This window comes from Coregonus lavaretus, assembly GCF_964263955.1.
Source record: "Coregonus lavaretus genome assembly, contig: HAP1_SCAFFOLD_6953, whole genome shotgun sequence".
NCBI lineage: Eukaryota > Metazoa > Chordata > Actinopteri > Salmoniformes > Salmonidae > Coregonus > Coregonus lavaretus.
The window spans coordinates 18,510-29,694 of NW_028163918.1; the positions used below are offsets into that span (position 1 = coordinate 18,510).

At 43.2% G+C, this 11,185-nt stretch overlaps 1 protein-coding gene across 1 annotated transcript; it reads right to left on the reverse strand.

Moving 5' to 3' along the window:
• Window positions 1–2,772: 2,772 nt before the first annotated feature.
• Window positions 2,773–9,014, reverse strand: LOC311117661 (NLR family CARD domain-containing protein 3-like; the record flags this gene model as incomplete). The annotated part of the gene is made up of 5 exons (XM_084192594.1): window positions 2,773–3,720; window positions 4,331–4,377; window positions 4,667–4,840; window positions 6,782–6,955; window positions 7,220–9,014. Coding segments are annotated over 5 exons (2,726 nt in total), but the record flags the coding sequence as incomplete, so codon positions are not given.
• Window positions 9,015–11,185: the final 2,171 nt, after the last annotated feature.

Sequence of the window (11,185 nt, forward strand, 5' to 3'; positions counted from 1 at the left end):
AGGGATGGTGCCAGGTTTCCTCCAGACGTGACGCTTGGCATTCAGGCCAAAGAGATCAATCTTGGTTTCATCAGACCAGAGAATCTTGTTTCTCATTGTCTGAGAGTCTTTAGGTGCCTTTTGGCAAACTCCAAGCGGGCTGTCATGTGCCTTTTACTGAGGAGTGGCTTCCGTCTGGCCACTCTACCATAAAGACCTGATTGGTGGAGTGCTGCAGAGATGTCCTTCTGGAAGGTTCTCCCATATCCAGAGAGGAACTCATTTCTAAAAAACCCATTTCTTCCAGACAGAATAGTTCCTGTAGATTCAGACTTACTCATCACCAATCTTTTGTTATGTCTCGTTGGTTTCATAACCACGTCTGTATAACAATTCAATAATGATGAGACGGGAGACAGGAATCAGATCAACCATTTATCTGGAACGTGATCATCTCAACACATACAAACCCCCATGATGCTCTGCAGCACAACCCCAATATACAACAAATACATAGATAAGTAAATGGACACTAAACAAAACTCATAGAGGAATTTAAATGTTCAGTTGTAGAAAGTAGGGCCATGGGATAGGGTCAGAAAGGTCAGTATGTTTGATAACTGGTTCCAGAGGTGACATAACAAGCATAAGGTCCATTATAACACAGTGAAGTAGAGGTGGGAGCTAAAAGCAGACATGGACAGTGAGACGGTGTGAGGAGGTCAGGGATGAAACACTAGATCAGGACAGGTAGAAATGGCAGGGCTGGAAATAGACACAGAGACACATTCTGATCATGGCTCAGACCTGACCTGAGACACCCAAACAGAAGATGCCATAGCAAAGTCCTGTCCAGTAGGCTATATGGGATTTCCTTTCATCAAAATACAACACATGGAAATGTGTCCAGTGTGTGTGTGTGTGTGTGTCCAGTGTGTGAGTGTCCAGTGTGTGTGTGTTTGTCCAGTGTGTGTGTGTGTGTATCAATTGTATTTGTGTGTGTGTGTCCAGTGTGTGTGTGTATCCAGTTTGTGTGTGTGTTCAGTGTGTGTGTGTGTCCAGTGTGTGTGTGTGTCCAGTGTGTGTCAAGTGTGTCCAGTGTGTGTGTGTGTGTGTCCGGTGTGTGTGTGTATCCAGTGTGTGTCAAGTGTGTCCAGTGTGTGTGTGTGTGTGTCCAGTGTGTGTGTGTGTGTGTGTCCAGTGTGTGTCCAGTGTGTGTTCAGTGTGTGTGTGTGTGTCCAGTGTGTGTGTGTGTGTGTGTCCAGTGTGTGTGTGTGTGTCCAGTGTGTGTGTGTGTATGTCCAGTGTGTGTGTGTGTCCAGTGTGTGTGTGTGTGTGTGTGTCCAGTGTGTGTTCAGTGTGTGTGTCCAGTGTGTGTTCAGTGTGTGTGTGTGTCCAGTGTGTGTGTGTGTGTCCAGTGTATGTGTGCGTGTGTCTAGTGTGTGTATGTGTGTCCCAAGTGTGTTTGTGTGTGTGTGTCCAGTGTATGTGTGTGTGTGTGTTTGTCCTGCGTGTGTGTGTCCAGTGTGTGTGTGTGTGTGTGTGTGTGTCCAGTGTGAGTGTGTCCAGTGTGTGTGTGTTTGTCCAGTGTGTGTGTGTGTGTGTGTTTGTGTGTGTCCAGTGTGTGTGTGTGTGTGTGTCCAGTCTGTGTGTGTGTCCAGTCTGTGTGTGTGTGTCCAGTGTGTGTCTGTGTCCAGTGTGTGTGTGTGTGTGTATATTGTGTGTGTGTGTGTGTGTGTCTAGTGTGTGTGTGTGTCCAGTGTGTTTTGTGTATGTCCAGTGTGAGTGTGTCCAGTGTGTGTGTGTCCAGTGTGTGTGTTTGTCCAGTGTGTGTGTGTGTGTGTGTGTGTGTGTGTGTATGTGTGTGTTTGTGTGTGTCCATTGTGTGTGTGCATGTGTGTGTGTGTGTTTTTGTGTGTCCAGTGGGTGTGTGTGTCCAGTGTGTGTGTTCAGTGTGTGTGTGTGTGTGTGTGTGCATGTGTTTGTGTGTGTCCAGTGTATATGTGTGTGTGTGTGTGTCCGGTGTGTGTGTCCAGAGTGTGTGTGTGTCCAGTGTGTGTGTGTGTCTAGTGTGAGTGTGTGTCCAGTGTGTGTGTCCAGTGTGTTTGTGTGTGTCCAGTGTGTGTGTGTGTGTGTGTATGTGTCCGGTGTGTGTGTGTGTGTGTGTGTGTCCAGTGTGAGTGTGTCCAGTGTGTGTGTGTCCAGTGTGTGTGTTTGTCCAGTGTGTGTGTGTGTGTGTGTGTGTGTGTGTGTGTGTTTGTCCAGTGTGTGTGTGTGTGTGTGTCCAGTGTGTGTGTGTGTGTCCGGTGTGTGTGTGTCCAGTGTGTGAGTGTGTCCAGTGTGTGTGTGTCCAGTGTGTGTGTGTGTGTGTCCAATGTGTGTGTGTCCAGTGTGTGTGTGTGTGTGTACAGTGTGAGTGTGTCCAGTGTGTGTGTGTGTGTGTGTGTATGTCCTGTGTGTGTGTGTCCAGTGTGTGTGTTTGTCCAGTGTGTGTGTGTGTGTGTGTGTGTGTGTGTCCAGTGTGTGTGTGTCCAGTGTGAGTGTGCCCAGTGTGTGTGTGTGTCCAGTGTGTGTGTTCAGTGTGTGTATGTTTGTGTACAGTGTGTGTGTGTCCAGTGTGTGTGTGTGTGTATGTACAGTGTGTGTGTGTATGTCCAGTGTGTGTGTTTGTCCAGTGTGTGTATGTGTGTGTTTGTGTGTGTCCAGTGTGTGTGTGTGTGTCCAGTGTGTGTGTTCAGTGTGTGTGTGTGTGTATGTGTGTGTGTGTGTGTGTGTGTGTCCAGTGAATGTGTGTGTGTATTTGTGTGTGTGTGTCCAGTGTGTGTGTGTGTGGGTCCAGTGTGAGTGTGTCCAGTGTGTGTGTTTCCAGTGTGTGTGTGTGTTTGTGGGTCCAGTGTGTGTGTGTGTCCAGTGTGTGTGTGTGTTCAGTGTGTGTATGTGTGTGTACAGTGTGTGTGTGTCCAGTGTGTGTGTGTGTGTGTATGTCCAGTGTGAGTGTGTCCAGTGTGTGTGTGTGTGTGTGTGTGTGTTTGTGTGTGTATTTGTGTGTTTCCAGTGTGTGTGTGTGTGTGTGTGTGTGTGTGTGTGTGTGTGTGTGTGTTTGTGTGTCTCCAGTGTGTGTGTATCCAGTGTTTGTGTCCAGTTTGTGTGTGTCCAGTGTGTGTGTTCAGTGTGTGTGTGTGTACAGTGTCCAGTGCGTGTGTGTTCAGTGTGTTAAAGTTACTGAGGAACCCCAAACATTATAAACCCTAAACCCTGGATAGAGGGGCTCAGTGAATGTGGAGTGGAATGTGTTCAGGTGGGTCAGTGTGTCAGAGGAGACTCTGTAGAAGGACAGAGTGCCGGCTGGCCAGTCCAGATACACTCCTACTCTGTGGGAGCTGGAGGAGGGGACGTCTATGGTAGTGAACTTCTTATTGTGACAGGCAGAGTAACGGTTGTCAGAGCAGAACAGACTCCAGGACTTGTCATTGGCTCCAAGCCAACAGTCACTACCCCATCCTCTCCTGCTGATTCCTTTATATGTCACTCCTATATCAGCCCTTCTCCCACTCCACTCTACCTCCCAGTAACAGCGCCCAGTCAGACCCTCTCTACACAGCACCTGTTCCCAGTCCTCAAATCTCTCTGGGTGATCAGGATACGGCTGCTTCTCTCTCCTATATGTCACCTTTTTGTTCTCCTCAGACAGAGAGAGGAGTCTGTTTACTGTGTTTGGGTCCAGTGTGAGATCACAGACATCTGATGGATGAAACCAGACACAATATTAGAAATCATCATCATTCACATTAGAATGTTAACTCACTTTTCACTAATTCATTTAATGTAGATGTTTCTAGGTATCAAAAGGAGAAGTTAAGGTAACTTGAGACTTGTTGAATGATCATATGTTATACTGTATGGTAATATAAAACACACTTATGCCCATTAATTACACACACACACACAAACACACATCCTGAACACACACACACACACACATCCTGAACACACACACATCCTGAACACACACACACACACACACACACACACACACACACACACACACACACACACACACACACACACACACACACACACTCACACACACACACACACACACATTTCTAAAGTAACACAAACACGCCACACACACATTTCTAATGTAACAGGAACACACCACACACACACACAAACACACACATTGTCAAAGCAACTCTTTGTAAACGTTGGTGTCCCTGATTTGTGCTTCTGTAGAACTACAGCTGATATTTAATATGACCAAGTAAGTAATGATGGTGGTCTTTGACTTTGACTTCACTTGAATTAAGACTTATTCTTAGTCATATTCTTCACAGCAGTCAACACTCACATTTTCTAAGTCCAGGTTTCATTGTGTTCTCTCCACCATGTTCCACACTGTAGCGGTAAGGAGAAGAACAGACAGTCATTGAGGGATACACCTGAACTCACACACACACACACACACACACACACACACACACACACACACACACACACACACACACACACACACACACACACACACACACACACACACACACACACACACACACACACACACACACACACACACACACACAGTCTTTATATAACTTAGTCCAAGTGGTGGTCAGAATGTTTGTCTTAACTAGCCTGATAACTCCAACATGTCTGATATGTACATTGACATAAACCCTCTACATACTTGAGTTTCTCCAGTCTGCAGTGTGGATCCTCCAGTCCAGCAGAGAGCAGTCTGACTCCTGAGTCTCCTGGGTGATTGTAGCTCAGGTCCAGCTCTCTCAGGTGTGAGGGGTTTGACTTCAGAGCTGAGACCAGAGAAGCACAGCCTTCCTCTGTGACTAGACAGCCTGACAGCCTGCAAAGAGTCAAATCATATTAAAATCACACTGCTATTCTTTGGTGGTGAAAATAGTGGCAGTATATTTTTTCAACATATTCAGATATATCAGTGTCCTGAAACCTGCCATATCTATTTATAAATGATTGTATCATTATTAGAAATGACAAATTATCAAAGTATTGCTTGTAGATAGAAAAATGCATATTACAAATATTTGAGTAGACTGACCAGAGCAGTTTAAAAAGCAGTATCAGTCAAAAGACGGACAGTGAGGTATCAGATTTAGATTGTATTGAGTATACAGTCCACACCATATCTATTTTGACAGTGAAGATAACATTTTATATGTGGCTCTATACTCCAGCATTTTGGATTTGAGATCAAATGTTTCATATGAGGTGACAGTATATAATGTCACCTTTTATTTGAGGGTATTTTAATACATATCTGTTTCACCATTTAGAAATGAAAGCACTTTATGTATCTAGTCCCCCTATTTGAAGAAGTCATAAGTATTCTGACCAATTCACTTATAGTGTATTAAAGTAGTCAAAAGTTGAGTATTTGGTTGTGAACTCATTGGTTGCATTTGCAGTTTGTTTTGGTTGTGTTTTGGGTTATGTTTTGCCCAATAGTAACTGAATGGTGGATGATGACTGGAGTAATTTTCTGTCTAAGTGAGTAGATAACATGTTTCTAAACACTACTAAATTAATCCAGATGATGCCATGATTAAGAAAAATCATGAATGAATCATGAATAATAATGAATGAGAAAGTTACAGAGGCTACAACAAAACATGCTAACCTCTCACCATTACCAATAACAGAGGGGGTATGATCCTTGTTCCTCTGTAACTTTCTCATTCATCATCATTCACGATTCATTCATGATTATTCATAATCATGGTAGCATCCACATGAATGTAGAAGTGTTCAGAAACATCTTCTATTCTTACTGACAATACAAGTGAAGTGACTCCAAAATGACAGGACATTATTCACCATTCAGTTTCTATTGGGAAAAACATCATCCAAAACACAACCAAGACAAACTGCAAATGTATTCAACAAGTTTGTAGAATCACAAGCTTGATGTAATCACTGTGGGTAAGGAATATGGGACCAAATACTAAACTTATGACTACTTTAATACAATATAAGTGAATATGTCCAAATTATTACGACTTTTCCAAATGGGAGAACTAGATACGTAAAGTGGTTTCATTTCTAAACGGTAAAAAATATGGGACCAAATACTAAACTTTTGACTAAATTAATCCTAGTGTGTGTGTTTGTGTGTCCAGTGTGTGCCTGTGTCCAATGTGTGTGTGTACAGTGTGTGTGTGTGTGTGTGTGTGTGTCCAGGTTGTTTGTATGTCCAGCGTTGTGTGTGTGTGGGTGTGTGTGTCCAGTGTGTATGTTTGTGTCCAGTTTGTGTGTGTGTGTGTCCAGGTTGTGTGAGTGTCCAGTGTGTGTGTGTGTCCATTGTGTGTCAAGTGTGTGTGTGTGTGTGTGTGTGTCCAGTGTGTGTGTGTCCAGTGTGTGTGAACCAAAACAAACTGCAAATGCATTCAACAAGTTTATAGAATCACAAGCTTGATGTAATCACTGTGGGTAAGGAATATGGGACCAAATACTAAACGTATGACTACTTTAATACAATATAAGTGAATATGTCCAAATTATTACGACTTTTTCAAATGGGAGAACTAGACACATAAAGTGCTTTCATTTCTAAACAGTAACACAGATATGTATGAAAATATCCTCAAATAAAAGGTGTCACCTAATATGAAACATTCTACCTCAAATCCAAAATGCTGGAGCATAGCACAAATTTTAAACTGTAAACTTCACTGTCCAAACACATATGGTGTGGACTATGTGTGCCTGGTAAACACATGTGGATCTGGTGAACAGTTCTCACTTGTTGACCAACTACAGGAATACTGACCTCAGAGTCTCCAGTTTACAGTGGGGATTCCCCAGTCCAGCAGAGAGCAGCTTCACTCCTGAATCCTTCAGGTCATTGTTACTCAGATCCAGCTCTCTCAGGTGTGAGGGGTTTGACTTCAGAGCTGAGACCAGAGAAGCACAGCCTTCCTCTGTGACTAGACAGCCTGACAGCCTGCAAAGAGATCATCATGATTTCACAAACACACTGTTAATTTAACACCAGTAGTGTAGAAGGACAATGGCAGATGCATTTGGTTTATTCTCTTAAACTACATATAGATTCATCTTCCGTCTCCTAGAATTGTATGGTCATATTGTTATACTAATGTGAACATCAATGCATTGATTCAATATGTTTCTCAATAATACATATATTTCTCTAAACTGAATATTTCTTCCTGATGATTAGTACTTAAATGTCATTGTATGTACTCACAGAGCAGCTCTGGAGGCTTTGACCACTGGCAGCAGCCTCAGAAGACCTTCCTCTGATCTGGAGTATTTCTTCAGGTCAAACACATCCAGCTCCTTTTCTGAAGTCAGCAACACAAAGACCAGAGCTGACCACTGTGCAGGTGACAGTTCTTCTTCTGAGAGACTTCCTGAGCTCAGGTAGCTTTGGATCTCCTCCACTAGAGAATGGTCATTCAGTTCATTCAGACAGTGGAACAGATTGATGCACCTCTCTGGAGAGGGATTCTCCCTGATCTTCTCCTTGATGTACTTGACTGTTTCTTCATGGCTCTGTGAGCTGCTTCTTGTCTTTGTCAGTAGACCTCGTAAGTGCTCCTGATTGGACTCCAGTGAGAGGCCCAGAAGGAAGCGGAGGAAAAGGTCCAGGTTTCCCGTCTCACTTTGTAAGGCTTTATCCACAGCACTCTTGTAGAAAGTAACTTTACGCTTGTGTCTGATCCTCACAGAAAAGTTCCTGGACGTTGATTGAGGTTCATCCATTAGATTCTCATTGTTGTTGATGAATGAGAGGAACACATATACAGCAGCCAGAAACTCCTGAATGCTCAGATGCACGAAGCAGTACACCTTGTCCTGGTACACCCCACATTCCTCTTTAAAGAGCTGTGTGCACAATCCTGAGTACACTGAGGCTTCATTGACATCAATGCCAGCCTCTTTCAGGTCCTCTTCATAGAAAATCAGATTGCCATTCACAAGCTGTTGAAAAGCCAGTTTTCCCAGTGACAGAATGCTCTCTTTATTCCAGTGTGGACCTGTCTCTTCTTTCCCAAGATACTTTTCATTCTTCTGTTTGGTATGAAACACCACAAGGTGTGAGTACATCTCAGTCAGAGTCTTGGGCATCTCTTCTCTCTTATGTTTCAGCATGTGTTCAAGGACTATTGCAGAAATCCAACAGAAGACTGGAATGTGGCACATGATGTGGAGGCTCCTTGATGTCTTTATGTGTGAGATGATTCTGCTGGCCAGGTCCTCTGAATCACTGAATCTCTTCCTGAAGTACTCCTCCTTCTGTGGGTCATTGAACCCTCGTACCTCTGTCACCTGGTCAACACACACTGAAGGGATCTTATTGGCTGCTGCAGGTCGGGTAGTTATCCAGAGGAGAGCAGAGGGAAGCAGATTTCCCTTGATGAGATTTGTCAGCAGAACATCCACTGAGGTTGACTTTGTGACGTCACAACAGATCTTGTTCTTCTGGAAGTCTAGGGGCAGTCGGCACTCATCCAGACCATCAAAGATGAACAGAACTTTGTACTCGTCGTAGTTGGAGATTCTTGATTCTTTGGTTTCCATTGAGAAGTGATTGAGAAGTTCAATGAAAGTGTGTTTTTCCCCGTTCATCAAATTCAGCTCCCGGAAAGGGAATGAAAATACAAATTGGACATCCTGATTTGCTTTTCCTTCAGCCCAGTCCAGAATGAACTTCTGCACAGAGACTGTTTTTCCAATGCCAGCGACTCCCTTTGTCAGCACAGTTCTGATAAGTTTGTCTTGTCCAGTTAAGGGTTTGAAGATGTCGTTACATTTGATTGCAGTCTCTGGTCTTGCTTGTTTCCTGGTTGCTGTCTCAATCTGTCTCAGCTCATGTTCATTATTGACCTCTCCTGTTCCACCCTCTGTGATGTAGAGCTCTGTGTAGATCTTATTGAGAAGTGTTGGGTTTCCTTGTTTAGCGATCCCCTCAAATACACATTGAAACTTCTTCTTTAGATTAGATTTGAGTTCACGTTGGCAAATCACAGCAAGCTCATCTGAATGAAGAAATAACACAGAGGATATTAATATTATGTCTGATTTAAAGCCTACAGTATTCTAGGACTGTTATGACATTTTAAATTATAATAATATTCTCCTCTCTCTCTCTCTCTCTCCCTCTCTCTCTCTCTCTCTCTCTCTCTCTCTCTCTCTCTCTCTCTCTCTCTCTCTCTCTCTCTCTCTCTCTCTCTCTCTCTCTCCTCTCTCTCTCTCTCTCTCTCTCTCTCTCTCTCTCTCTCTCTCTCTCTCTCTCTCTCTCTCTCTCTCTCATCCCTGCTGCTACTTGATGAGGTCACTAGGTGTTGTGTTAAGGCAGCTACAATATCATTGAGTTACACAGCTACTTTAGCTGTACTTTAGCTACAGCTTTTAAATGTTTGTTATAAAACAGCATTCAACAAGAGGCAGACAGCTCTTACTTTTCTCCAGTGTGTCAGCAAGCTCCTTCTGGTTCATTTTCCTCAGGACGTGCAGTGTGATCTTCAGAGCCCCCTCTCTGGCACTGCTCTCCTGCTTCTCATCTTCAGCATCCACCACTTCCTTATCCTGCTTCTGACTCTCAAAGCCTTCTGGGAGTTCTGGACTAAGAATCCTCTTGAACCTCTTCAGCTCGTTCTTCACAAATGTCATAATATTCTCTTCAAGCAACTGAAATAAATCAAGTAAATAAGTTAAGCAAGAGACTAAATGCTTTCTCATTAACACATTAATTAATGATTGACAGATCAACTTTACTTGAGGTAAACAAAAACAAATGTACATAACAGGACCACATACACTGAATATGGAGGCCAGGTCTGTTTGATGACTCTGGGAAGACTGACCACTGAGAATCTCTGACTCTGATCTCTCCTGTTGGTTTCTGTGGACAAAACATGAGATTACATCTCCTCATCCAGGGAGTGCACACACAACACACACACACACACACACACACACAAGGATTAATTGAGTAATGTTTAGAAACATGTTATCTACTGTTAATAATGATACATTCATTCATTTATATACAGTACCAGTCAAAAGTTTGGACACACCTACTCATTCAAGGGTTTTTCTTTATTTTTACTATTTTTACATTGTAGAATAATAGTGAAGACATCAAAACTATGAAATAACACAAATGGAATCATGTAGTAACCAAAAAAGTGTTAAACATATCAAAATATATGTTATATTTGAAAATCTTCAAATAGCCACCCTTTCCCTTGATGACAGCTTTGCACACTCTTGGCATTTTCTCAACCAGCTTCACCTGGAATGCTTTTCCAACAGTCTTGAAGGAGTTCCCACATATGCTGAGCACTTGTTGGCTGCTTTTCCTTCACTCTGCGATCCAACTCATCCCAAACCATCTCAATTGGGTTGAGGTTGGGTGATTGTTGAGGCCAGGTCATCTGATGCAGCACTCAATCACTCTCCTTCTTGGTCAAATAGAGGTGTGTTGAGTCATTGTCCTGTTAAAAAACAAATGATAGTCCCACTAAGCTTAAACCAGATGGGATGGCGTGACGCTGCAGAATGCTGTGGTAGCCATGCTGGTTAAGTGTGGTTAAATTCTAAATAAATCACAGACAGTGTCACCAGCAAAGCACCCCCACACCATAACACCTCCTCCTCCATGCTTTACGGTGGGAACTACACATGCGGATATCATCCGTTCACCCACACCGCTTCTCACAAAGAGACAGCGGTTGGAACCAACAATCTCAAATTTGGACTCTAGACCAAAGGACAAATGTTCACCTGTGTAATGTCCATTGCTCATGTTTCTTGGCTCAAGCAGGTCTCTTCTTCTTATTGGTGTCCTTTAGTAGTGATTTCTTTACAGCAATTCGACCATGAAGGCCTGATTCACACAGTCCCCTCTGAACAGTTGATGTTGAGATGTGTCTGTGACTTGAACTCTGTGAAGCATTTATTTGGGCTGTAATTTCTGAGGCTGGTAACTCTAATGAACTTATCCCCTGCAGCAGAGGTAACTCTGGGTCTTCCATTCCTGTGGCTGTCCTCATGAGAGCCAGTTTCATCATAGCGTTTGATGGTTTTTGTGACTGCACTTGAAGAAACTTTCAAAGTTGTTGAAATGTTCCGTATTGACTGGCCGTCATGTCTTAAAGTAATGATGGACTGTCGTTTCTCTTTGCTTATTTGAGCTGTTCTTGCC